Below are 26,114 nucleotides of genomic sequence, written 5' to 3' on the forward strand. Positions count from 1 at the left end.
CTCAGACAAGCATCTCTTCCGGTCCAGTTCACATTGACTAATGCATCCTGGACATTGCGCATAGGTCTGAGGTATAGATCTAAATTGTATTCATACAGCTAGTTGCAATGACCGTTTGATGATAATACAATACACACTGGCCGTAAGATACCTTACCAACGTTGTATCTTTACGGGTTTGAACGCTGCCATATCAGCCTTAGTGTGCGAAGATCTGCCGTCCGGATGCCACCTCCGCAAGTTTGCACAGCGGGCCAACCGAGGTACTCTCGGCGTCTCCGAGTCTGGGTTTGTTATTATACCGAGCTAATCTTAGCATGATCCAACACGTCTCTACCTTAACAACCAATGACGATGCCTTGGAAAATAATAAAACGATAGCTTCCCGCGCTTGAGACTCCGATGCCCCTCAAGTCCATTCAACTCCACCATCGTTGTATCGATCGTCATGCCACCATTCTGCAAGATTGCCGTCATCCAGCTCTATGTCAAGGTAAGTGTATATTCTGTGCATCTTCCTAAACCGGTTTCATCAAACCCAGAAAGAAAGAAGTACCCACATTCTGCGTTAAATCTCGGATGGAGTACATCTTCCTAATACACTCTTCTTCTAGCCCCTCAAACCTGCCGACAACTTCGCCCGGGCTGTGAAATTTATCCGTGAGGCTGCTGCGCAGGCCTGTCAATTGGCTGTACTGCCTGAATTCCATCTGACCAACTGGATCCCCACCGATCCTCGTTTTGCTTCCCTGTGCGATGACTGGGAGACCTATCTGCATCGTTATCAGGCCCTCGCAAAAGAGTGTAACATATGTATCGTTCCTGGATCCATAGTTCGACCTGCATCTGCCTCCTCCACAGCTGCAGCAGGGGCCACTGGCACCGACAAGCCAACACCGAGCCTAGAAAATGTAACCTTTTTCATCTCCAACTCGGGTGAGATTCTAGGCTCCTACGTGAAAAAGAATCTCTGGGGGCCCACCGAACGAGCGTACCTTCGATCGTCCGGGGACAGTCCACACCGAGTCATCTCGACCCCGGTAGGTCCTGTAGGCTTGCTGGTGTGCTGGGACCTAGCCTTCCCCGAAGCCTGGAGAGAACTGGTGTCCCAGGGAGCGAAGATCATCATTGTGCCCACTCTGTGGACTCGCAGTGGTGCGTCTGAGGCAGGCCGTCAGCAGAATCCTTCTGCGCCCTCCTTGTTCCTCGACAGCCTTCTGACTGCGCGAACGTTTGAGAATACCTGCGCTGTCGTCTTTGCCAATGCAGGCGGGCCTCCAGGGAGAAACTATTGCGGACTCTCGCAGATCAATATTCCGTATGCGGGTCCTCTGGTTCGTTTAGGTACTTCCGCCGAAGGAATGGCCGTGGCGACGCTTGATTTGGCGGTTCTGGAGGATGCAGAAGAAAACTACGCGATCCGCTCCGACCTGACCGACCCTTCATGGCATTACAGGCATACTCGCCGGGTTCCGCTAGAATCGTCCAAAGGGAGGCTATAGATACTTACCTGTCTTGGCCAAATGTGCTATGTATCAGAGCCGTTGCAGAACCAGTACATATAAGAAGAACGACAGAACTAAAGTAGAGATTCTCCGTTGAATGACGATTGGTCATCCCCAGAACAGCCCGAGGCCAACAGTTAAAGCCAGCTGTGGAGCCTCATCTCCACGTTGTCTGGGGTCCGACAGGTGACAACACATCATGAGCCTTCAGTCTCCGAACACCTAAGTCAGCCCAATATTGGGCTCGCTTGATCCTCAGAAGATTCCATACTATTTGTGTGTATAGATGTAGTCCCTGGAAGACGACGTTGATGGTTCATGGACCTGCTATGCGTATATACGACGCAAGAGCCTCTCTCTCTATATATATATATTGAGAAACGTGATATACACTTGCGAATAGTAATTGCTCATTCAACTTGAATATCTGCAGTACGGTCAATACGTAGTAGCCTTCGACTAGTCAAACAAGAAGATTTGAAGGTTTCGCGATGCATATCCATGTATCGAGAGAGCAGACTTGCGTTTGTAGAAATTCTCCCTGAACAAGACCCAATATAACTTGTATACTGCAAATCAACTACAGCTTGGACTAAACCTTGCACACAGCGACATTCCCTGCTTTATCAGCTGCTTCCGCATACCGTGCGGGATCGTCTGGCATGTGCGCGCAGTGACTGGTACCCTTAAACAGTACCTCATCCACCTTCCAACCCTTCTCTTTGGCTTCCTGGGCATGGTCCTAGATATCCCGCCAGTCGGTCATACAACCCTCCTTCGAGTACATGTAGCACACGTATCCTGTTGCGTCAGGGTCATCTTGTTAGGGCGCTGGACCTACTGTCTCCTCGTCCAGGAGGGTGCGGCGCATGTGACTCACTGGATTCTCGTTTCCGCATGCAATCCAAGTGTAGAGCAGAATCAAGAGAAAGTGAACCGCAACGGAGCCCATAAGGCGAGATGATGGAGGAAGAGAAAATACCATCGCATTATAGGATTTCCATTACGTTCCCTTCGCTGGCGGCATACTGTCCAGCCCAACCAACGGCAACGGGTGGGAGACAGTGTCCCGGAGCGTAATTAATAACTGCGTCGCGGTGTTAGTTCCTCCATCAGAGAAGGTATGCAACAGGATCCGCGGCGCATAGATTTCTGTACGCTGTGCCAGGGTTTCAAGTACAACGTCCACGGCGGGCTGGATCAGTCGATGCTGGCGGGCATAGCTGCTCACTAGGATCGAGACCTCGGATTCAATCAACAGGATCCGGGCGTGAGAGGCGGTGGAGCGATGCAAGTCCGTGTATTTGGTGATATGCTTGGCAGAGGCCCCCAGCCAGGTACAGACGATGACCAGATGATCAGGCAGGGCTTTGTCGGGGTTTAAGAGGCAGGTGCGTGTGGCTATGCGAGTGAAATGTGGAATTAGAGACCTACTTAGCGTTCGACCTCGGTATTTTCGAAAGTATTGGTTGTGCATTAACAAAGGGCAGTATTGACAAGGGTGCTTACATGCTGCGCAATGACAAATCAGACGTTCTTTTGCCTTTGTTTTGCTTTTTCTGTGATTTCTTTCAGCAGATATGGATAAAAATGAAAATGGCACAAAAAGGGCTTCCCTTCCTCTATTATATGTCATTCCCTTCATCTCCTTTCCGACCTGCATATCAACCAGTTTTTCTGCCCCCCAATACTGCCCGTCTTATCTTTGCTTTCACGTTCATTTTCTGTGTTATTCTATTGCCCCACACCTACTCGCCATGGAGACGAAGCAGCCCGAGCAGCTTCAGTCCGAGGAACCTCCAGCACCAGCTCCAGCTCCCCCCAACGGTGGATTGGCGGCCTGGTCAGGCGTCTTTGCCTCATTTCTTCTTTTCTTCACCACCTGGGGATTTTCCACCGCTTTCGGTTCCTTCCAGAGCTACTATCAATCCGATCTGCTGCACACCAACTCACCCTCGCGCATCGCCTGGGTGGGCACTGTCAATGCCTTTTTCCTTATCTCCACTGGTGTCATCGCCGGTCCCCTTTTCGACCGGGGATACCTTCACCATCTGATGATCGCCGGCTGTTTCCTGACCACCTTCGGGCTCATGATGCTGAGTCTGTCCACTCAGTATTACCAAGTGTTTCTCTCCCAAGGACTCTGCTGTGGCCTTGGTAGTGGCTTGATCTACGTCCCTGCCTTGTCGTTGGTCTCAACGCGCTTCACAACGCGCCGGGGCATTGCAGTTGGCCTGGTCACCTCAGGAGCCAGCGTGGGTATGTTTGACTAATTAAGCCCATCAGCTGGACCAGTGAGCTGATTGAGAATCCATCCACCCAAGGCGGAGTCCTCTTTCCTATCATCTTCATCCGTCTCCAACCACGTATCGGGTTTCCCTGGACCGTACGGACCTTGGGCTTTATTCAGCTGGTCTGCTCGTGCATCGCAGTCCCGCTGTTGATGGTTACCACCAAGACCCGACGCGGTCCTCCCCGGCAACTCATCCACTGGCATGCCATGAAGGGATGGAGCTTCAACGCTTACGGGATCGCCAACTTCCTCATGTTCATGGCCTACTTCATTCCACTCTTCTACGTCCCTGCCTTTGCCTCTACCGCGCTCCACACTTCCACCGACCTCAGTTTCTACCTGGTCTCCGTCCTCAACGCCGGTTCCGCTTTCGGCCGCATCGGGTCCTCCCTACTGACCTACCGAGTCGGCGCCAGTCACATCCTCCTGGCCAGCGTGATAGCATCCGCGACGCTCCTCTTTGGCTGGATTGGCATCCACTCAGTTGCCTCGTTTGTCGTCTTCTGCGTGCTCTTTGGTATTTTCTCTGGCGTGCTCATCTCCGCTAATCCACTGGTCATCGCCCACCCGGTAGTCTCGCCCACTCCTTCAGTAATTGGGACGCGCATGGGCATGCAGTGGTTTGCAACCAGTCTCGGCGTGTTAATTGGAGCGCCTATCGCGGGTGTCCTCGAGGGTCACGGAGGAGACAATGGTTTTCTGGCACTGCAAATCTTCAGTGGAGCAGGGATGGCTGTGGGAGCAGCGTTTCTGCTGGTGCCCATGATGGCAGTTTGGCGACACGATCGTACGCAAATCAAGGCGTGATTTTGCGCATCCAGCCTAAACAAGGATGCGAGGGAAAATAACCGGGCAAAATGCCAGATTGGGAGGGCGATCGAAGTCCGAGCAATGCGAGGTAGAAATTAGTGCGTACGCTATGGATCTTGTATGGTAATTATCATCTGTACTGTCGCGGTACAAACCGTATCATATTGATACCAATACGAATACCGATTACCATACAGTGCTTCGCCAGGGACCCCGTGGAGTCAAACTACCGGGAGTGCAGACTCAAAGAGGAGACGGTTTCCTGGCTAGCAAGCGCGGTGCCGGAAGCCGGATCAGAGACCACGGCCAGCGCGCTCAATGGCCTGATCCGGTACTTAGGCATGTTCCCGGAAGCACAAGCCCGAGCCCACGAGGAGGTCATACGGATCCTTGGGATGAGCGGATGGTCACTCTAGCTGATGAGCCATAAATGCTCTAAATCAAGGCAGTGATCTAGGAGATGCTGCGGCTGTGTCCAGTGGCCACGACGGGGCCTCGTCGGATGGCTGATGGCGACGTCAAGTACCGGGATTTCGTCATCCCCAAGGGAACGATCCTGCTCGCGAACCTGAACGCACTGCATTGGGACCCGGAACGCTTCGGGGTGACATCATGCCCCGCGACTACTTCACCTTTGGCGCCGGCCGTCGCGTCTGTCCAGGTATCCATCTGGCGAAGAACGGGCTGATTTTGGCCGTGTCCAACGTCATCTGGGCCTACGAGTTCAAGTTGCCCTGGACGAGAAGGGCAACAAGATCCCCCTAGATATCAACGACGAGGGATTTATGGAAGCTGCCATCCGCGTGCCAAAGCAGTACACCATCCATCCTGGAAAGAAATCCTGCGCGGTCCCGGCTTATCCAGCAGTCGTGGGAGCAGGCCCAGAAGGACGGATATATCCTGCGAGGTGTACATGTCGATGCGGATGGAGGAGTGAGAGGGGGTGCGAAATGAGACCAGCAGGCGAAGACATAAGGATGTCACTGATGACATTCAATATACTGCTCCCACTTGCATGGGATTTCTCCCTTTATTGAACGTTAAAGCTCCAGAACATTACTGCTTGAAATTCAACAATTTGGCTTGCAAATGGAATATCTTCAAATCTGGATTGTCTAGTGCGTATTTGTCTTGCAGAACATATAGAACTCAAGCGAGTGGTCTTCAGCATTTGCCCTCCTGATCATGCTACTCCTGAGCCCCTCAGCCATGAAAAGCGTCTGTCTCGCAAGCTATATATATCCTTTTCCAAGCAGTAATCACTGACAAATTTAAGGGAGTCCAAGTGACGACAACCACATTGCGCCCCTGGTTTGTCAAGCTGGATATAGCTTCGCGGGCAGCATCAATATCATCTTTGAAGGTCGCACTGGGTTTCCCGTCGTTGATGGGAGGGTAGTTGAGACACACTAATCCATGCTGCTCATGAAGGATTGTGGTCACCTTGTCATAGCATGTGGGTTTATGCCAGGAGCCAGGTATGAAGACTAGTGTTGGAAGACTAGGCATTTCAGAATATGATTATAGGTATGTTGGATATACTGGTTGGATCAGCGTAGAATGCAGCCAAGGTTCTCGTGGTGGGTGTTGCCATGTGCGAAAAAGCCTAATCATACTGCACGTGACATGACTCATTCATTCTAAAGTACCGAACCCACAGCCTATCATATTTTACCTCTGCATACTGGATTTCTGTCTGGATTCACTTTCCGCTGTCCATATGATGGAATCTATCTGCCTGCTCCAGGGGATCACCCTCGGTACTTCCCAGCATTCAACAGTGGGACTGACGTTAACATAGTAGCTGACCATGTGGATCGACATAGTGTGGAGCAGCCAGGATTATGGACTTGCTCTGGTGATCGTATTCGCATTTCGCATTTCGCATTTTCTACCATATCATACAACTATTGCCTAATTTGGCAACTCTCGTACTCGCCCATTTTGCAGCACTCCCCATTGAAATATAAATATTACTGTAAGGTCCTGGATTAAAGAGTCCTAATCATCAATAACAACACTACAACTTCTATCATTTTCAATCATATGCCCCTTCATTCGAGTTTTCTAAATTATCATCGAAATTGTGAGCACCCATGATCTTCCACGCTAGAACCACTCTCGTGGCTGTGGCGATCCTCACCACCTCAGTGAATGCACAAGCCCATCCCCGGCGTCGATGTACTTATGGTGATAGCTGCTGGCCAGATGATCAGGCTTGGAGCGACTTTAACTCCACTGTTGGTGGGCGACTGATTCGCTCCTTTCCATCTGCTGCCGTGTGCCACACCGCAAGGTACAATGCCGACCAATGCAACATAGCAAGGCAGAGTTGGCTAGATAGCCTCTGGCGAACGAACCAAACAGGAGCGTATTCCGCGACAGTATGGGAGATGGGAAATACCGGGCAGTGCTTTATTGATACGCCTGTCAACGCTCCATGCGACCAAGGGATAGGTAATACTTGGAGGAGAGCTCAGGCACTTTCTACGATTCTCAGTCGCTAATGATGTGATGCTCTAATTAGTGCCGTACTATGCTGTACGGGCAGAAAGTGTGGAAGACATCCAGAAGACTGTGAAATTTGCTAGCGAGAAGGATCTATTTCTTGTAATCAAGAACACAGGACATGACCAGTGAAGCATACAACCTTGACTATCAATGTGGTACACGACTAACAAAGTTGACACAGCCTCGGTCGATCAAGCGGTAAAGGAGCTCTTGCAATATGGACTCACAATCTGAAGGGCATCGACTGGCACGAGTCGTTTGTCCCACAGGGGGCACCGGCGGCTGTCAATGGTATACCTGCTGCAACATTGCAGGCTGGAGAGCAATGGTTCGGTAGGTGAAATGATTCTACTGATTCTCAGGTACAGAGTGGGATACTGACGGGAGGCATGTAGACGTGTACCAAGCTGCAGCAAGACAGGGAGTATTGATAGTCGGCGGATCTGCGCGCACCGTCGGGGCCGCCGGAGGATTTGTCCTTGGAGGAGGTCATTCGCCATTTGCACATTACTATGGCCTCGCTGCTGATAGTCAGTGACCGAAGCCTCGTTTTGCCAGTGAAGGACTGACTAATAGGACCACAGATCTTTTGGAAATGAGCATTGTTTCTGCGGATGGACGACACCGGGTGATCAATGCGTATTCAGATCCCGAGTACTTCTGGGCCGTTCGTGGCGGCGGTGGAAGTGCCTGGGGGGTATGTGAATTTATGCTAATAACCAGGATTTGGCGCTGACTCGTGTTATATTCAGGTTGTTACGTCCGTGACCTACAAAACGCATCCTGTCCCGCAGAACCTCACCATCGGATTCGTCCAGTTCAACGCAACCAACAACTCCAGCTCCACGCGGCTCGTTTCCGAATCCCTGAAACTCCTCCCAGCTGTCACAGACGCAGGGTATACCGGATATGCCTCGTTTACGCAGGGCTTCCAAGCGGTCTTTCTTCAACCCAACGGCACCATAGAATCTTTTAACCAGACTTTCGCTTCCTTCTCTAGTTTAACACAGCTTCCCGGTGTCAAGGGAGCGGTTGGAGCCTATTCGTCCACCTGGGATGGATATCTGAAAACCTTCCTGCAAGACCCCCATATCGGGACCAACACTCAGGACACGTCACGACTATTGACAGCAGACATAATCCGGGAAAAAGCGGACGATTTGGCAGAGTTCATTGTCGACAATGGTCAAACGGCGGGATTCAATTTCAGTAAGGGAGATTTTATTTGTAGCAGCTGCTTTCCCCATACTGATTCGCCACTCTCTTGCAGTTGGTAAAGTCAATGACAAGGAACGCGACAACACTGCCGTCCATGAAATCTGGAAACATAGCCACGCGCTTTTGAGCATCTCGGTAGATTGGCCGGATAATGCAACAGCCCGCGAGAAGGGAGAGAAGCGACACAAGATGGTACAGTTGAGCAAGCGCTTTACCGAGATCGTTGGGCCAGACGGGGGAACATATGTGAATGAAGCCAGTCCGTGAGTAGTCCTTGCCTCTTTTGTTACCCCCCTTTTTGAAAGAGTTGCAGGGGAAATTCATCTGACATGAATCTCTAGGTACGAGCCTAAATGGCAAAGAGTGTTCTGGGGAAATAAGTATGAGCGACTGCTCTCTATCAAGAAACGGGTGGATCCAACCCAGCTGTTTGTGTGCAATAGGTGTGTCGGGACAGACTTGGTGCTGCAGCCATAGACACGGTTTACTGTATTGAAAGCTCATGACACTACAATCATGACGCTACAAGCATCATGACAGAGGGCATACACTGCGAAGTTATACATTCCTTGACTATTTGTGCCTCGCTAGCGAAGACCTGGTACGAGGTTGAACCGTGATGTCGATTCCCATCTGTCTAGTACATTCGAAGATCATTTCAGTTCATGTGCCCGGAGGAGGTTTTAAGTGGTCTTCAAGTCTACTGAATGTAACAAACATGGTGCAGACGGATTGTATTTTTTATATATAATCCTTTTTGAGTCGTTCGGATTCTAGCTTGGTTTCTAGGGCTGTCTCCTCGCTCCTTGACCAATATTATCAATGAATCTCACACTCAAGTCACCTAAGCAGCAGGCTATGGTAGACGCTCGAGCCTCATTTGTCGACAGGGCTAAAGCGCAAAACAAGAATCCAGAATTCCGAACGCTCTAGGCTCCAGCTCAGTAATAAACTTAGGCAGCCAGATAGCCCCGGCTCACCTGTGTACGGGCTGCCTGACCAGTGGGCTGCGCAGGATCCACATCTTCAAGAAGGAATGGGGAGCCTTCTGCCAAGAGACTAAAAATACGAGGCACGATCCTATCACCTGTGATGAAACCTGCCAAGCATCGATACGAGCACTGACCAAACTTTAGGGAAAAATTTGTCTCCTTGTCGATCTGGTGTTCGATTTTCATAAATACCCCTGACCCCCGCGGACTTCCGTTAAAAGTAGATTAGGAGTACCCCATTTCGACAATACCTCGGAAAGTTCGCAGAGCACGCGGGCACCAAGATCGCCGAATACGCAACTATGAGATTTTTCAAGCTCAAGAGCAAGAAGGCAAAGTCGCCAGTACACAGTTTGATGGAAGAGTGCAGCAGGTTGATGGACGAGAATATGTGGCAGGAAGCTCGAGACAAACTGAACCATGTTGTCCAACTGCTCGAGGAATCTCAAGGTCTCGATCACGAGGAGACACTATTTATGAAGACCAATCTGGCGTACACCCTGCGCCAGCTAGGTGAGTATCAGGAGGCAGAGCGGAGGGATCATCAAGTGTATGCCGTTCGACTCCAAGTCTCCGGGCCTGACGATATCGAGACGGCCAAATCGCTGAACAACCTCGCGCTGGACCTGAAAGGTGTCGGCCGATTTGACGAGGCATTGGATCTAGAAGAGCAAGCATTAGAGACATTTTTGAAGATTAATGGGGAAAGCTCCCGGGAGACTCAGACCAGCATGAACAACTTGGCTAACAGTTTCCACCGACATGGACGCCTGCAAGACGCTGCCAGGCTGCATGAAAGAGCCCTTGAGCTGCGGACCCAGACTCTTGGCAAGGAGCATTTCGAGACAATCATGACAATGGATCTGCTTGGGGTGGATTACCGCGAGCTCGGCCAGCTCGATAGAGCCCTTCATTATCAGGTCGAAGCCCTCGAACTCGCCGAGGCCAATCTGGGGGAAGCCCACGCAACCACTATTCGATGCTCCACTAACCTGGCAACAACATACCAGAGGTTAGACACGGCAGACGGCCGGGACAAAGCATTGGCTCTACTGGAGCAGGCCTTGGAGCTTTCGCGGCGGAGCTTTGGCGAGAATAGTTCGGACACGGTGCCGGTGATGAACAATCTCGCCACGGCATACGCCGGAGCGGGGCGCTTTTCTGATGCTGTGCCTCTATTACAATCGGCGTACGAATGGAATCAGAGGACGCTGGGCCCTGATCACCCCCAGACTCGAGTCTCAGAGGGCAACCTGAACTACGTGATGGAGAAGATGGGCCTAACTCGAGCTACAGTCTTCAGTACATGAGTGCTCTTACTGAATTTAAGTAATACTCATTCACATAATCGAGTAAATTTGTGGGTGGTTGTCGGAGTTTGGCTAACTCTGCCTTTACACAAAAGCCCAGCATTCGTAAAGAAAAGCAGTAGCACTCGTCCCCGGCATGCGTATAGTACATATTTTCCCCTCTGTGTCCTCTCAAATCTACATCCCATCTGCTCCGTTAATCACTTCTTGCCCGAACCCAGGCCTTGTTCAAACAAAAATGTCATTTTGCGCACCTTGCGAGCGTTTTTCATTAGCAAACTAGTTCTCATATAAGGCGGTAGTAGAGGAAAACATACCGTTTTTCCAACCCCACGCCGTGTTATACATCGGTGTCTTGCCATTGGGGACTTGAACGTTGTTCCCGGTTTGTTCTATGATTTCATATTAATTCTGGGTATACCGTTCAGCAGAATGGCTGGCTTACGGTTGAAGACAATCATTTGCTTTGCACCCTTGACGCACTTGCTGGCATCATCCGCACAATAAACAGGAACTTGAGCAGGGGCGACCCTTTTAGAGGAGGTAGACCCAGTGACGTTGCATTTATAACCAGCCATGTACCTGGTCCTCGTGTCAGTCAACGGACTGGAACAAGACTATGGCACTTACATGTTGGGCTGTCCACAGCCGTTCGGGACCTATTTGGTGTCAGTTTTGCAAAGCCTGGCAGAATCTTCATATACCTACCCAGAGCCAAGCACAGGTGCATCCACCAGGAGGACAGGCAGGAAGATCCTTGGGTACTTCATAGGTAGCGATCCGCTTCCACGGGGTGCTGTACACGGGTTAGCAACCCAAGCAGCAGTAGTGTATAGACCCTAACTTACTGCTCCAAAACTGTAAACACAGCCAGGTTCTCCATGGTTACCGCCGAGAGGTCAGACTGATAGCTGATGGCAAACGCAGTGCCAGCAGCCATGGATTGGTTGTTGGTATGCAGTGCTCCATCGTCCTGGATGCAGTCAGGCGGGTTGCCAGGACCAGCCCAGTTTTCGGGGTGCTCTTTTCCGTCCGGCCATTCTGAGGTATACTTTCCATCGTATGAAAGCGTGGTCTGCGCGCGGTTGTGTGCAAGCTCCACCGTGAACTTTCCGCCAGCTGGGAGTTCCAGAATGTCGCCGTCCGCTGGAGGTACTGCGTCACAGCCGCGATCGTGTTGGAACCACCAGTCTTCCTTCTTGAGATTGTACAGGGGATTCACGGCAGTGTTTGTGTTTGCGTTGTCTGTCGAGGGGTCAGGACCTCCCAGGCAGTACATGCCTTTGACCCAAGCAACTGTATGTGCTTGAGCAACAGCACTCAATGCTAGGAATGCCACGGGGCGCAACATGATGAATGAGCAGGAGTCTTGGGAGAAAGTAGGAATGGAGAGCGTGGTTATTGTTGGAAGGAAATGATCTCAAGTGGGGGAGTACTTGTATTTATACAGAAAATAAGAGGATACGACTATGAATGCCTCACAGTAACTCTGGATGTGGCCGTGCCATGTATCCGGGGTGCACCTGCCATGTTCCTGACTGGTTATTAATGTTTTGTTTCAGATTCTCTGCCGAGCGGCAATTGCGTTACATCCCGATGATAAAGATGAAACACCGGTATAGGAGCTTGGTTCTAGATTGGGTTTGGCAGCTCCGGCATTTGAACTGTCAAATTATTTATAGGGTGCAGTAAGGCCTGCCTCACGAGTATGGCTGACTGGGGTGGATTGTCGCCGCCCCTGAATTTCAGCCATTTCAGCCCCTTTACACTTTGTTTCATGACACAAGATTAATAATCTCACATGAGATGATGCTTGCGATTATTCCATCAAAAGCTTTTGTATAATGTTTAGCGCTGATGAGATCTGCACTCGAATAATTACCCCTCCAAGTGCTGCTCAGCTTGTAGCTACCGCTCAAAAGGTCTTCATCATCAAAGAACTCCAAGTGTTCGGCTTGGGCTGAGCTCTAAATGCCCCTGTCTACCTGCGGCCAGTTCTCTATCATGGGAATCGAGGGCAGCGTGGGAAACGCGGCAGAATCGACGTCGCTCATAATCAAAGGCAGGTCATCAAAGAAAGAGGCGCAACTAGAAAACGCCATCTCACCCGCGCCCGCTTGAGGCGATGCCGTCGCTTCGGTTGTAAAATGTGTACTGGGCTCCTCGGATTGTCCGAGTACGACCCTGAGAGCCGTGACTACTTTGCTTGCTTCTCTCGACAAGTGGTTGGTGCGGCTCCAGATGGCCAGGCTCTTGTCCAGCAGGCTTCGCACTTCCAACAGATCCTGGGCCGACAGCCTGTCCTTGCGATGCTGCACGAGAAAGCACACGATACTTGCAGCTAAAAAGTACCCATTATTTATGAAGCACGAGTCGACCATACCAGTAGGGCGGGACGCGTCCAGGACATCGGACTCGTCCGCCATGCGGTGCTGCAGCCGCATGATCTCCAAGGCCGCCTCAATCACGATACTCCAGCACTGGCTACTGGCAGTTGTATCCCTTGAGGTACCGAGAAACTTCCAGTTGACGAGGATCCGGGCTCTTTGGTAATGCATGTAAAAGTTCATCCGCTGTAGAGGAAGGGCAAGTTAGCAGCTCCGTCTACTCTCTGGGGCTGTGTATATAGCTAAGGGTTTCAGTAGTGTAGATGATTGATTCGACTGTGGTTCCGAGGTAACCCAGGCACTGACCTGAAATATGACGCTTGGAGGGTCCAACAGAGATTCACACATGGGTCGGAACTTGCAAGGATCGGGAATGGTCGCATACGTCAAGTCTAGTTTTGCATTTGCCGCGACGAGGTTCTCATATGAGATCGGGTGAGGACTACAGACCAGGTCTAATACATCGCTGATGCTGGTGGCGACATGAAGCTTGGCGAGGATTACAGTACTCGATGTCAGTTCGTCGATCGGCCTCTCGTGAGGCAGGTCAGTCGAATTGCCGTCAAAGTCGCGGTCCTGTAGGTTTCGAGGCGGCATGGTGTCGCTGAGCGAGTGCTTGATGCTGCTCGGAAGGCCCATCTGCATGGAGAAGCCGATGTCGAGGGAGTAGATCATGGCCCACATCCGGCGCCTCATCTCGCCCTGGTAGGGGGATAGGGACTTGAAGTGCTGTGGGTCTCGATGGTAGCCCATGCGGATCGCTGTCCAAGCTTTAGCAGCTTCCTTAGTGATGGCACCGACGAGCGTGACGACGTACCTATCTGGACAATGTTGCCCATCAAGAGCCAAACTCCAACATTGGAGTCCCTGTTTAGGTAGCTCTCAATCAAGAGGTAGTGAACCAAAGTTTCCATAATGTCAGGACCTCCCTTGGCGAACTGGGCTCGGACGAGGCACTGGACGACCCTTTCTCGGTAGCCCAGTATCTTATACAAGATTGTAGGTGAGCAGACGGACAACGCGTCGTCCCGGGCCCTCGAGAGGCTCTGAACTTGGCTGGTGAGGCAGTAGATACTGTACAAGAGGCCGAGCCAGGAGACAGATGTAGCGCTAGGATTTTCCCAGAATGCGTTATACTTGATCAACGAGTTGGTGGTTAGTCTTTTCTAATGGTATGTGACGGGACTTACTCTCTTCAAGAACTCAGTCGGGTGTAGTACAGCTGTTCAGATCCAGCGTCAGCAGCCATGTGTCTCTCACGTCCTTTGCACACCTACATCGGTATTCCTGAGCCCGAAAATAGAGTGCGACCAAGGCGTCGGATTCTCTCCTGGATGGCATCGCATCCAGGAATTCTTGGTCAGTGGCATGTTTGCAACCCTCGAAGAGGAGGACATTCTGCTCAAGTGGTGATGAATCATCGTCGAATGCTGTCTCTGATGGGATGGGGCCTTCCTTTGCCGCTGTCACGCCGCTCAGAACGGACGTCCAGTGGGTCAAATCTTTAAAGCCAGTTCCAGACTTGGTTAATTCCAAATCAGCAGACTCTGGCGATGGAACGGAAGCCGAGCTGTTCGGCGTTGCCAACCCGCCTAGCCCGCTGGCAGATGCGCTGCTATCTTTGAGGTGCAGTTGTCCGCACGGAGAGGACGGCCCTCGTGAGTCAGCGTAAGTACACGTCTGCTCGAGATGGCGTTTCTAATCGACATTGTACGATGTAAGCTTCCCCATCCTTTATTCGCCCAGTCGTGCGGCTTACAATACAATAAGAACAAGGCCTGTGGCGGTCACACTTTCGCCTACTCACTGTGTCAGGTCTATTTATTGCGGAGGATGGGAAACGCACTTTCGCTGGCGGCAAGAATTGCAAGAAAGCTGCCGCTTGTCGCGTCGGCGGCCTGGATGAGGGCGGAGAATGACTGTAGATCCGTTTGGGGGACCCATCGTGCGGATGTGAAGGCTGCAGGTCAGAGAGAGGGAGGGAGATCCTCCGACATAAACCATATCTAGTCTCTAAGGCGGAGCATTATTAATGTTGTCCGCTGCAAAGCACCAATCATGTGTTGCTTGATCCTCCGCAAGTCCGCCATAATATCCGCCGCCCCCAGCATCTACATGTATAAGATTGATCCCAGAGTTGTAACTATTTAGTGTTTCTGCTACTTGATTTAGTTGATTGATTTTTTGCAGTTGTGTCTAACCATGGCTAGGACGGAAACCACGGAGAATACCACTTCTATGCACGACGTAATGACTGACCCCGAAAATGCCAGAGAGCCGATTCCCCGTGACAAACCAGGTGGTCCCAGTCATACCGTAAAATTAGAAGACGATGGCCCCCGGGATGGCGGTGTCGCTGCATGGTTGGTTGTCCTGGGAGCGTGGTGCTGCTCCTTCTCCAGCCCGGGCTGGATCAACAGTACGTATTTCCCTTTTGTCATTACCTTCCTAGGGCGACGACGGACTAACAGTATGCTCCTTTACAGGCGTTGGCAGCTTCCAGCAGTATTACGAGGCGGGACCGCTGAAATCCTACTCCAGCAGCACCATTGCCTGGATTCCGTCACTCCAGCTGTTCTTCCTGTTCGCCTTGGGGCCTGTCGTCGGCATAATATTTGACAACTACGGACCGAGGCCGCTCATTATTGGCGGGACGCTTCTTCACGTCTTTGGGCTGATGATGGCGTCGTTGGCCAAGACTTACTATCAGTTCATCTTGTCCCAGGGAGTGTGTAGTGCCATCGGCGTTGCATGCTTATATTCGCCTGGCAAGTTTACCCTACTCCCTGAGAAGGGTGCCAGCCATGCTGACTGTTGAGAAGCGCTTACCTGCGTCTCAACCTGGTTTTCCAAGAAACGTGGAGCAGCGATGGGCATCATGGTGACAGGCTCATCAGTCGGCGGTGTCATCTTCCCCATCATGATCAGTCGCATGATCCAGAGCACTGGGTATCCCTGGGCCCTGAGGACAGCGGCCTTTCTCATCCTTGGTCTGCAGATTGTTGCAATTCTCACTGTCCGCCCGAGAACCAAGCCTGTGCCCAAGAAGATGCCCACCGGCCGTTTCACTGCACCCTTTACAGAGTTCCCGTTTGTCCTGTTGCTGCTGGGCATCTTCGTCCTGACCTATGGCATATTTATCCCCATAGACTATCTCGCTGTGCAGGGGTTTCAGGAGGCGCACATGTCGGAGGAGATGGCTCAATACTTGGTGTCCATCTTCAACGCCGCAAGGTAGTTTCCCCCCCTCTTTAAGATGTCGGCGACGCTGACGGTTATCTAAGTCTCTTTGGCCGCCTGGTTGCCGGTTATGGCGCCGATCGAATCGGAAGATGGAATATGTTCATTATCGCCTGTACTGTTTCCGGAACCTCCGAGTTTGCCGTCTGGATCCCCGCCAAGCACTCGTCCATCGCCATCGGCTTCGCCATCATGTTCGGCTTTGCGTCCGGAGCCTTTATCGGGCTTTCTGGCGCGCTTCCCATCTCGGTGTCGCCGCCGCCGGAGATGGGCTACCGGCTGGGCGTAGTCTTCCTCGCCATCTCTATCCCCGCTCTCACCATGGCGCCCATCGGGGGAGCCATTCTGCAGAACTCGGCCAACGGTTGGCTGGACGTGAAGATTTTTGGGGGCATCATGTGCCTCGCTGGGTCGGTGATTGTTCTGGTATCGAGGTGGCTCTATACCGAGAAGAAACTTCTGAAAGTTTTCTGAGTGTGGAGGTGGCATGCCCAGCAAATGGATGGAACTGCGCTGGTGGATTCGGCTCGGTTTAGACCTAGAAGGACTTTTCTTCTAGAATTGCCATTTCCCGGGTGGCCAATCCTATTGGTCGTGAAACAGGGTATTACTGCTTTTATAATCTATTATAGAATTGTCGCCTATCGTCGTCCCTGTTCGCTATAGGAGACAACTCCTAATCACGACCAACAGTATTTGCACAGTTATTACCGCTGTCACCACGCAATCTTCCCTATGGGAGTATGTGTAGAGCCTAAGTATGAGTTTAACTATAGCGAAATTATGCCAATTAAAGTGAGCCGTGCAAGGAAGCTAGCTGCTGGACACCTTGTCATATATCGGCATGCCACTGGTATAGCAGAATCAGCTCTGTCTGACATAGTCTCAAAATTTTTCCTTGTATGTTTGCCGACTGTTGCGCCCTTATATGCTAGGATAGCCGTTGAGTCTCGGCCTTGTGGGTGTCTTAGACAACTCATATGCGCGACGCTACCATCTAGTGAGCACGTTTCTCCTTGTTGGGTAGGGTAGATATATCTCATCCTTGTCGCTCTGAATATTGCTTTTCACATCATTCAAACCTTCCTCACCCAGACATATCACTGTCCCATTACAGCCTTCCGTCATTTAAAGATGGTACGTTTGCCCAAATTGGGATCGTGAAATTTGCTAACATGTATCAGGAGGACTACAGCGAAGAGCTCTGGAAGAAGATCTCCGGTCTCAGGCTGGGATCTCCCAAAGAGGAGGTTCGTGACGCTTGGAAGCAAATTCTCGAATACCACTTTCCCGAGAAAAGTGACGATCGCCCCGGTGGAGGTTTTGTTCACAAGTACTTCGACTACGAGAGCGAATCCCCACACATTGGCATTGTCAATCCTCGAGGTGAGCATTCATATTTGCCCGTATTCTATTTCTACTGCCAGTCGCTGCCCGCTGCGGCCGGGGAAAGCGTCTTACCATATTCTAGGACTCACTGGCGAGCTTTGAAAGATGCGGTGAAATTTGAGCTGGTTGGAATCGTGTCACTCATCAAGCGGTGCAAGCCGAATCTATACGCGGCCATTGCTGCAGGCCCGTTGGTACGCTTCTGCGGTGTGAACAAAAAGGGCGAGTTCTGGGATTTGGCTTTGATGACGAGGAGGGGTCCTGGAATATCCACCATGATTACGATGCCATTCTTGAAGGGCTGTTGAAGATTCGTGCCAAAATTGACTTGGTGTGCTTTGTTCCATGTAGTGTTGCGGCATTTTGTATAAAGGAAACCTGTTAAATGGTCTCATGAAAGATTTTGGTCCTGATTTACTGCTCCATTGCCTTTATTATTTATCTTTGATTGTGGTCATGATCTCGACTGTACGACGTACGATGGCACCAGTTGTGGAGTTGGTTGATACTGAAGTTATTTTAGTCCATACAGTCACGAATATTTTATATTTCTAGTGTACTTCCTATGCGGTGGATTATGTCGGCTCATTGTTAGAAGACAGATTCTTGAAAGAAGTGGAACCAAATAATTTGGCAAGACCACTTGAACTTCCAAAACATTCTCTTGTTCAATGTTATTGTCTTATGATGTGTCGCGCATCTCTTTGTGATCTTTTGCACATGCCCTACTCGAAACAAATGCCACCTACAATCAACAAAGAAAATCAATAACGTGAATTGAACAATGCTCTTTACACTAGTTTTCTTGGTTCAGACATTTCAGTGTCTTAGATGCTGTCGCTCAAATCGTAGACCTGCTCTGAGAAGGTATATAAATTACCACCACGTCTACTCCTGGATTTCTCTATTAAAACCCAGCTCCTCTTCAGCCTTCCTCAACTGCCATATGAAAAGCTTTTCATACACGACCTGTTTCAATCATGAGCATGGTAAGTCCATCCAGCAATACCATAAAAAAGGAGAATACTAATAATTCTAGGACTGGTACACGATAAGAGCATGGGAGCAGATATCCTATCTGTGCCCACAGTCAAGCCAGGATCACGTTCGGGAAGTGTGGAATCTGATCCTCAAACCTGTCTTCCCCCCTGTATCGATTGGTGGTAAGTCTTTCACCGTGACGAACGAAGACAACCGAGACAGATTTCCCCAGATTGCCGTTACTAATCTGAGTGGTCGATTTGAGACCCTCCCACTATTCAAGGTCTATTGCATCGGATTTGCTGACCCTGACACGGATATGTGGAAGGCCTTGGAAGATGCAGTTCAGCTCGATCTACTTGAGGCGTCCAGTCTCTTTGAGGGAAAACCTCCAGCAAGTCTTTTCGCAGCTATTGCAATTGGCCCGCTGGTACGTTTTTACAGGCTGGACGAGGAGGGTTATTTCTGCTATGTCGAGTACTGCGATAGAGATGCGTATAGCGTTCACCAGGATTTTGATGTTATTGTTGAACATCTGCTCCAGATTCAGGGGGCTATGGCGTGAGCACTGGATGTTTTGGTTTTCTTATAGACTTGCCGTATTATTATTATTGTTATCTTCAATTGGTATATGCGATGCGAACACAAATCTCAAATATCTAGGACCGTAACCTAACTAGGTAGTCTCTTGGTGTATCGCCAACGTAACGCCCTTTGAATCCTCAGCGGTATCAAGTGATTTCGGTTCTGTTTCGATATCATCCAATGGGTTCGTCCGTCCATCGAAGATAACGGCGATTTGTTCCAGCGTGTAGCCCTTGGTTTCCGGGTACAGAAAATACGCGGTGACACCAAACAGCAGCAGGACCGCGACAAAGATCAAGTAATACTTCCATGCAATAGCCTCCAGGGCGATTGGGTTGACGAAAATATTGAAAAACGAGGCACAGACAGTGGACATCCACGTCACGGCCAGACCTCGGGATCGAAGACGGAAAGACCAGATTTCGCACGGATACGCCGTGAGCAATGGAGTTCTAGGATCGAATGAGCAGGTGGGAAGAAAAGACCAGAGGGGAACTCACAGAGCAACGCCATAACCAGCAAAAAAGATGAAGAGGAATGGTATGACCGCGCCCCCCGTAGCTGCATGACGAGTCATTGCGAAAGAACCCGACAGCGCCGTGACGAGAACATAACTGACGAGCATGATCATGGCTGATGAAAGGAACAGTGGACGTCGCCCGAATCGGTCAATCAGCAGCGAACCTACAACGGCAAACAGGAGATTCCACATCTGCAGGAAGGCCGATATGAGTGTCTGATCTCTGACGCTGGTCACTCCGACTGTATCTAGGATAAGAGCGAGATAGTATGAGATGACACCGTTGCCGACCCACTGGGCGAAAAACCCCAAGCTGAGGGAGATTATCAGTCGATGACGATTTCCTGGTGTACTGAACATCTCCGCGTAACTCGCGCCCCCGTGAGCGTCTTGCTCGGCTCGAATCGTCGCGCGGATCTCCTGGAATTCGGCATCGACCAAGGATGAGCGACGGCCAGCTGCATGGTACCGCATCAGAATGGCGTACGCCTCGTCCTCGCGACCCTGCGATATGAGCCATCGAGGACTCTCTGGAGCGAGGAGGAGCCCTGGCAAGGCAACAACTGGGAGAAGAGCCTGCAGCAGCGATGGAAGGCGCCAAGACCACGAGGAGGAATATGTTCGGACGGCAAATATAACCCATCCAGAAACGCTACCCCCGACATACCATCCGGTCATAAACAGCGAGTTCACGAGGCCACGGTAGCTGGGATGCGCTATTTCATTGATCAGGAGGGGTGCCGCGTTCCCGAAAAGGGCAGATGCCACGCCGACGGATAGACGGGCCAGCAAGAAGGCTGTCGCGTTCGGAGAGGCGGTCTGCAGCACCGAGCCGAGTATCAAAAAAAATATAACCCCCGTAGATTCCGGGCTTGCGTCCGAACCGGTTAGCGACCCAGGCGGCACCAGGGGACGCCACCCCCGAGCCTAGCAGACTGATTGCATTGATCCATCCGAGTTTGGCGCCGGTCGGATAGTCCATGAAGAGGTTCCACTGATCCAAGGCTTGCAGGCCATTCATGAGAGATCCATCGTACCCATTGGCCGAAGAAAAGAGAACCAGGGAGATAATGATGTAGTTCAGGTACACCAGATGAGGCTGATGGTACCATGCTCGATCTGTTGAGGAAGAAATAACAGCTCTCTCGGCCTCCGCAGCTGTTTTACTGGCAATAGTCGGGTCGGGACTTGCCATGGCCTGATTACCCATGGAATGCGTGCTTTATAACAGGATGAGTTGAGACGCTATGGACTCGAGAATCGCGTTCGCGTTCGCGACCGGGACATAATGTTGGCAATGTGAGTATGTAGAGAAGTAAAATCCACAGGGAGTTGGCATCTGTCTCTCCCCTGAACAAAGTAGAAAGCTTCCTGGCTGGCAGAACCAATTGCCGTCGGGAAATTCAGCCATAGAAGGCGTCTAAGCGGAGATTGAAGAATGTTTGTGGGGAAACAATTCCGGGGAAGTCCGGCTAATCGCCGAAATCGGAGAAAGGAATAGGATCGTTCCATTTTCTTCGTATTTCTCGGAACAATTATCTTATACTATTGTCTGTCCTACAATCTGATTATACTGTATCCACCCCTCATCCTTCGCCTACACCATTCTACTTCCGGAAAGGGACCGCAGAAGGGAGAGCAGAAGGGGTGTTCTTCCGAGCATTGTGGCGGATCAAGTGCTCAAATGACGCCGCATGCTCGACCCGAGGGGTGAAGGGCTCAAAGTCCCAGAGGTAGCCCAGAGTCCGCAGAATGGAGGCAGCCGAATAAGACACAGACTCGCCGTGAGCATTTGTACCCTTCTGCTCGACCTGTGCCTTGGCAACCCAGGGGGAAATCAGCAGAGTCGGGATGCGACCACCGAGACGGTCAAAGGGGAAGGTATAATTCACGCCGCTGGGGGTGCTGAGGGTGAAGGTCAGGTTATCCGGCCGAGGAGCGAGAGGAGCAGGAACGTGGTCGTGGAAGCCACCGCTCTCGTCAAAGGTCAGGATGAAGAGAGTCTGCTCCCACTGGGGACCGGCGCGCAACGCATCATACACTTTTTTGATGAAAGCCTCACCGTCGGAGATCAAGCCAGCGGGATGCATGGAGGTGGTGCCCACCCCGCAGCACGAGGGGTTGAGGTACGCCAATTCAGGCAGGGCACCGGCCGCAGCGTCGGTATAGAACTTGGCCAGGGGCTGGATCTTGTCTTGGTTGTTGGTGGCATAGGTCCAGTTAAAGTAGCCCGCATCGGGGCCAGTACCGCCAGCAGGGTCGACGTAGTTGATCCACGAGTGGCCGGTCTCGGTCAACTGCTGGAAGATGGACCGCTGGGGGAACTGATGCTTGCTAAACGCAGCATCATTCAAACCGTGACCGAGGGAGGTACCAGAAACTAGGGCGGCACGGTTGGGGTTGGTATTCTGCACGAGTCAGACCCGTCCTTCCAAGGGATTAGGGATGGGTGTACTTACGCCGGGAATATCCGAGTGCCAGTGGTTGAAGGTCAGATAGTTTCGCACCAGGGAGGTCAGAACTGGAACCTGCTCCTCGGTGTAGTAGTTCATGACCTGAGCGGCGAGGGTGGTCTTGTTCACCTTAGCGCCATACTTGCGAACTTGCTCGTGAACAAAGCCTTGGTTGTGGGCAACTAGCTTGCCCTCAGCAATCAGATTGTTGTCTGGGTTGAAGGTGCCATAGAACTCGATGTTGTTGCCATAGATGGCGTGGTCGGGGTCATTAGTGATGGAGTCAAAGTCCTTGGCGGCAGAACAGGCAACGCCCTGGCTAGGGTCGGTGAGGTTGTAGGGGTTGCAGTAGGGGCCGGTGTTGACGGGGTTTTCAAGGCCCTTGAGCTTCTGACCACCCAGGACGTTGTCAAAGGAGCGGTTCTCCATCACCAGGATAACCACATTCTTGATCTTGGACTTGAGATTCTGGATCGATGGTGACGAGTGCGCACTGGCTGGCTGTGCAGGAATGGCCGAGGCGGCCGCCGCAAAGGCCAGAAGACCAAGAAAAGCACTGAGATGCATTCTGCAGAGGAGTCAAAGCAGAGATGGCTGGTCAGAAGATGCCACTTTTCACGAAACATCCTGTCGAACGGCTGAGGAAGGCCATTTTATACTAGTCCTCGTTTTCCACATCATCATCCCTGGCCTTCAGTCTCGTCCCACGTGCTCTGGAGACATGCATTGAGTTGTATCGCCCATTATTTAAACGAGGTCCAATCGAATGGACAGTATAGCCGGAGATACTGTCGTGACCCGATGTTGAGAAAGGAGATCTCAACAGACCTTGCGGAAAGAGCCGACACATCCGTAGACGCTGTAGCCGACTCCAATAAGATGAATCTGCGGAGGCACGAGGGTTCAGAGATCTGAGCCTACATGGTCTTCTTGCTTGTCTGCAGGCGGGGAAATATGCAAGGTTTTAATCAAGTTTGTGCTGTTGTGCTCGAATAGAGCTATGACCCTCGAATATGACATAGAAAAGACACACAATTGCTTAGCATGAATGGTTTCCTCCTCAAGGCATGGGCCAAGCAGCCAATGTCAACAACAAGAATCGTCAAGCAAATGAATCAACCTCCAAATGATTCGACGCCAAATGTTTGCCAAGACGGCTTCATATTTTGTGCCCCTCACTAGACCCCAATTAGCGGCCAGGAACACGAGGATTGTGGACGCTAAATGATAGAACGCCTTCCCGTGCTGCCTCTCTATACTGCCATTGGAAGATGCCCATATCTTGCAGGATATTCCGGGTACTAATGCAACCTCGTCAGTCGACAATAAAAGTCGACCAAAAATCTCATTTTGCTTCCCGGTTTCTAGAACACGAGTCTGCCAAGGATATACGTAGAATTGACCGAGTCTGTTGCCATACTGTTGTTCATGTTGCGCTCGAGCTTCAGAGAAGGAGTTAAAAGCTCATTTGTGCATCCAGCGGTTTCAATGGAGTGATACGACAATCAATCGTTTGAGTTTTCCAGTTGGTTCCACGTAAACATTTTGAACCTCTCTACTAAAGATAAAGTGTAGATGCAGACGACTGTCCTGCTGGGCATATTTCCCGAAACTATCGAGATGGAAACACGTCGCTCTACGTCCCTTGTACTAGTTTTCGGGAATCGTATGATCTGCAGCGTCTACTCCCGCATGCCAACGGTACTTGGCCGCAGGATGATCCTCTGGGGGACCTGTCTGCCCCGGCTTGCCATACAGATTCTCCCGATACGTTCCCCTCTCGACCGCATAGTCCTCCCAAAACAGTCCCCGTCGACGAAGTTCGGGAATCAACAGATCGATAATGTCCTTGAAAGATCCTGGCTTGATAGCGTAGGCCTTGGCACTTGTCAACCTCCGTGTGATTGACCATCTGTAGGCAAACTTACCAGGTTGAATCCATCAACATCGGCTTCTCTCACCCAGCGTTCCATCTCATCCGCTACTTGAGCCGGCGTTCCCACTGGCGTGGCACCCAGGCCTCCCACTGTGATATGTTGGCCAACCGTTGACTTGGTCCATTTCGCGACTTCGGGTGTTGACTTGGACCAGCCCTCGACGGCGGAGCTACGGGGCTAGTTAGCATCATTTCCGGTTTGATGGGATGGTAACCAACCGAATTGCGTTGCTCTCGACATGCCGAAGTTCTTCGTCATCACCGTACGTGTCCAGGTTGATTCCCGTCCACCCGCCAAAGAGCGCCAATGCGCCATCGATCGAGCCCAGGCTGCGATAGTACTGGAATTTCTCACGTGCCTCTTCCTCCGTACGGCCCAACACCGGGCACAAAAGTGCTAGGAACTTGATGCTCTTTGGATCGCGTCCGAAGTCTGCCTGCGCCATCGCACGGATCTCTGCGATATTCTTCGCAACCACTGCAGGACTGTGCCCGGCCACAAAGATCGCCTCCGCATGTTGTGCGGCGAACGTCTTTCCTGCCTTGGAGGTGCCAGCTTGAAGGATGACGGGCGTTCGCTGTGGGCTCGGCTGGCACAGATGTGGACCGGGGACATTGAAGTATTTGCCCTCATGGTTGATTTCTCGGACCCGGCTGGGATCGGTGTAGATTCCGCGTTCGCGATCGAGAACAACAGCATCGTCGCGCCAGGACGACTCCCAGAGTTTGTAAGTTACTCTCACGTATTCTTCCGCAACAGCATATCGGTCGTCGTGCTGATATCGTTAGACCAGGCTAGCGGTGCGAGATTGGACGTCACCTACCTGTGGTTGCTGGGCATGGCCTAGGTTCCGAGCTGCTGAGTCCAGATAGCCGGTGACCACCTACAGTTCTTTATTAGCTCGATGATTATCGTTATATGGTGGCAGAATGCTTACATTCCAACCCAATCTGCGCAACTCACGTTAGCACCGTTTACGTCAGATTGGAACTCACATACCGTCCCTTGGACAAATGATCAACCGTCGATAGCCGGCGAGCCAAGTGATATGGCTGCTCATAGGTCGTCGTCACCGTCACCCCAAACCCGATATTTCTCGTCGCAGCTGCCATTGCCGAGATCACGGCGAGCGGTTCATTGACGGGCCATTGCGCTCCAGAAGCAATGGCCGGAGCGAGGTTCCTGGGTCCTTTGTACACGTCGTAGCCGCCTAGGACATCCGCGATGAAGATGCCATGAAACTTGGCTGATTCCAACAACTGTGCAAGCTCGATCCAGTGGTCTACGTCGTTGAACCGGTGTGATTCATCTTCTGGGTGGCGCCACAGCCCTGGAGATTGATGGCCACTGCCTGCGATTCATCAGAAAAGTCTTGCAGCGAGAGTTGGATACATACACATCTCAACGAACGCATTGAGGATGAGCGACTTTCGTGGTCCGGAGGTGACAAAGGTATCGCTGGCCACCGTCATGATTGGTAGAGGCCCAAATGACCTGGAGAAGGGTAGGAAGCAATAGCTAAAAGTTCGGTATGTGCCGTTCCTTCTTTTCAATGGATATTTCTCATGAAGACGCTGAGAACCGAGATGAATAAGTCAATCAAGCTTCAATATCCACCGAAAATTTAATCGGAAGCCCAATTATTTATGTATGGGGTAGATCCCCCCGTATCATACGGAACCATGCCTGGTTGATGGCCCATTTTTGGAGTCTCTATAGCATCAATGTGGGCCGCGATGGCGTGCTGTAGTGGGATGAGGGGGAACACCACGAACAACCAGATGAAGAACCTGGAGAGCCACATTAGACTTTATCAGATCATCTTAAAATGTTGGTTGTTGGCAACTCGTTGCATTTAGTGATCTGCCTGTGTCATGATTGGGCGAGGATGTCTCCTTCGTCAACCACGGTTCTTATCGCGCAATTCCCACGCGCCATAGTATATGCCTCTTATATGAGGGGATCCTCTTATTGGCCAAATCGA

At 51.2% G+C, this 26,114-nt stretch overlaps 13 protein-coding genes across 13 annotated transcripts; 7 read left to right on the forward strand and 6 right to left on the reverse strand.

Moving 5' to 3' along the window:
* Positions 1-447: 447 nt before the first annotated feature.
* On the forward strand, positions 448-1,501 carry Aud_007791 (carbon-nitrogen hydrolase family protein; the record flags this gene model as incomplete). Its single annotated transcript, XM_043292679.1, has 2 exons — positions 448-492; positions 614-1,501. The coding sequence occupies 2 exons, from the start codon at positions 448-450 to the stop codon at positions 1,499-1,501; spliced, it is 933 nt and encodes a 310-aa protein (XP_043148614.1).
* Positions 1,502-2,507: 1,006 nt separating this feature from the next.
* On the reverse strand, positions 2,508-2,981 carry Aud_007792 (uncharacterized protein; the record flags this gene model as incomplete). The annotated part of the gene is made up of 1 exon (XM_043292680.1): positions 2,508-2,981. One exon carries the CDS (start codon positions 2,979-2,981, stop codon positions 2,508-2,510), a length of 474 nt encoding a protein of 157 aa, XP_043148615.1.
* A 280-nt stretch (positions 2,982-3,261) lies between these two features.
* Aud_007793 (putative MFS monocarboxylate transporter) lies at positions 3,262-4,604 on the forward strand (the record flags this gene model as incomplete). Its single annotated transcript, XM_043292681.1, has 2 exons — positions 3,262-3,763; positions 3,937-4,604. 2 exons carry the CDS (start codon positions 3,262-3,264, stop codon positions 4,602-4,604), a joined length of 1,170 nt encoding a protein of 389 aa, XP_043148616.1.
* A 112-nt stretch (positions 4,605-4,716) lies between these two features.
* Aud_007794 (uncharacterized protein) lies at positions 4,717-5,561 on the forward strand (the record flags this gene model as incomplete). Its single annotated transcript, XM_043292682.1, has 4 exons — positions 4,717-4,725; positions 4,805-4,984; positions 5,065-5,258; positions 5,423-5,561. 4 exons carry the CDS (start codon positions 4,717-4,719, stop codon positions 5,559-5,561), a joined length of 522 nt encoding a protein of 173 aa, XP_043148617.1.
* Positions 5,562-7,000: 1,439 nt separating this feature from the next.
* Positions 7,001-10,638, forward strand: Aud_007795 (uncharacterized protein; the record flags this gene model as incomplete). Its single annotated transcript, XM_043292683.1, has 9 exons — positions 7,001-7,064; positions 7,135-7,243; positions 7,300-7,451; positions 7,514-7,648; positions 7,703-7,815; positions 7,871-8,327; positions 8,389-8,599; positions 8,678-8,779; positions 9,558-10,638. 9 exons carry the CDS (start codon positions 7,001-7,003, stop codon positions 10,636-10,638), a joined length of 2,424 nt encoding a protein of 807 aa, XP_043148618.1.
* Positions 10,639-10,917: 279 nt separating this feature from the next.
* On the reverse strand, positions 10,918-11,989 carry Aud_007796 (lignocellulolytic auxiliary activity family 14 protein; the record flags this gene model as incomplete). The annotated part of the gene is made up of 5 exons (XM_043292684.1): positions 10,918-11,030; positions 11,084-11,220; positions 11,269-11,297; positions 11,347-11,434; positions 11,487-11,989. 5 exons carry the CDS (start codon positions 11,987-11,989, stop codon positions 10,918-10,920), a joined length of 870 nt encoding a protein of 289 aa, XP_043148619.1.
* Positions 11,990-12,605: 616 nt separating this feature from the next.
* Positions 12,606-15,115, reverse strand: Aud_007797 (fungal specific transcription factor domain-containing protein; the record flags this gene model as incomplete). The annotated part of the gene is made up of 8 exons (XM_043292685.1): positions 12,606-13,211; positions 13,332-13,786; positions 13,843-14,161; positions 14,216-14,247; positions 14,303-14,723; positions 14,790-14,824; positions 14,872-14,985; positions 15,079-15,115. The coding sequence occupies 8 exons, from the start codon at positions 15,113-15,115 to the stop codon at positions 12,606-12,608; spliced, it is 2,019 nt and encodes a 672-aa protein (XP_043148620.1).
* A 112-nt stretch (positions 15,116-15,227) lies between these two features.
* Aud_007798 (MCT family MFS transporter) lies at positions 15,228-16,739 on the forward strand (the record flags this gene model as incomplete). The annotated part of the gene is made up of 4 exons (XM_043292686.1): positions 15,228-15,444; positions 15,512-15,820; positions 15,848-16,259; positions 16,310-16,739. The coding sequence occupies 4 exons, from the start codon at positions 15,228-15,230 to the stop codon at positions 16,737-16,739; spliced, it is 1,368 nt and encodes a 455-aa protein (XP_043148621.1).
* Positions 16,740-17,399: 660 nt separating this feature from the next.
* Positions 17,400-17,962, forward strand: Aud_007799 (uncharacterized protein; the record flags this gene model as incomplete). The annotated part of the gene is made up of 2 exons (XM_043292687.1): positions 17,400-17,402; positions 17,450-17,962. The coding sequence occupies 2 exons, from the start codon at positions 17,400-17,402 to the stop codon at positions 17,960-17,962; spliced, it is 516 nt and encodes a 171-aa protein (XP_043148622.1).
* A 672-nt stretch (positions 17,963-18,634) lies between these two features.
* Aud_007800 (uncharacterized protein) lies at positions 18,635-19,200 on the forward strand (the record flags this gene model as incomplete). Its single annotated transcript, XM_043292688.1, has 2 exons — positions 18,635-18,643; positions 18,694-19,200. The coding sequence occupies 2 exons, from the start codon at positions 18,635-18,637 to the stop codon at positions 19,198-19,200; spliced, it is 516 nt and encodes a 171-aa protein (XP_043148623.1).
* A 111-nt stretch (positions 19,201-19,311) lies between these two features.
* Positions 19,312-20,950, reverse strand: Aud_007801 (uncharacterized protein; the record flags this gene model as incomplete). Its single annotated transcript, XM_043292689.1, has 3 exons — positions 19,312-19,672; positions 19,721-20,456; positions 20,515-20,950. 3 exons carry the CDS (start codon positions 20,948-20,950, stop codon positions 19,312-19,314), a joined length of 1,533 nt encoding a protein of 510 aa, XP_043148624.1.
* A 397-nt stretch (positions 20,951-21,347) lies between these two features.
* On the reverse strand, positions 21,348-22,760 carry Aud_007802 (phosphoesterase superfamily protein; the record flags this gene model as incomplete). The annotated part of the gene is made up of 2 exons (XM_043292690.1): positions 21,348-22,148; positions 22,200-22,760. 2 exons carry the CDS (start codon positions 22,758-22,760, stop codon positions 21,348-21,350), a joined length of 1,362 nt encoding a protein of 453 aa, XP_043148625.1.
* Positions 22,761-23,843: 1,083 nt separating this feature from the next.
* Aud_007803 (LLM class flavin-dependent oxidoreductase) lies at positions 23,844-25,602 on the reverse strand (the record flags this gene model as incomplete). Its single annotated transcript, XM_043292691.1, has 6 exons — positions 23,844-24,071; positions 24,122-24,299; positions 24,349-24,905; positions 24,954-25,013; positions 25,126-25,481; positions 25,527-25,602. 6 exons carry the CDS (start codon positions 25,600-25,602, stop codon positions 23,844-23,846), a joined length of 1,455 nt encoding a protein of 484 aa, XP_043148626.1.
* Positions 25,603-26,114: the final 512 nt, after the last annotated feature.

The sequence above is a fragment of the Aspergillus udagawae genome, assembly GCF_001078395.1.
Source record: "Aspergillus udagawae IFM 46973 DNA, scaffold_6, whole genome shotgun sequence".
NCBI lineage: Eukaryota > Fungi > Ascomycota > Eurotiomycetes > Eurotiales > Aspergillaceae > Aspergillus > Aspergillus udagawae.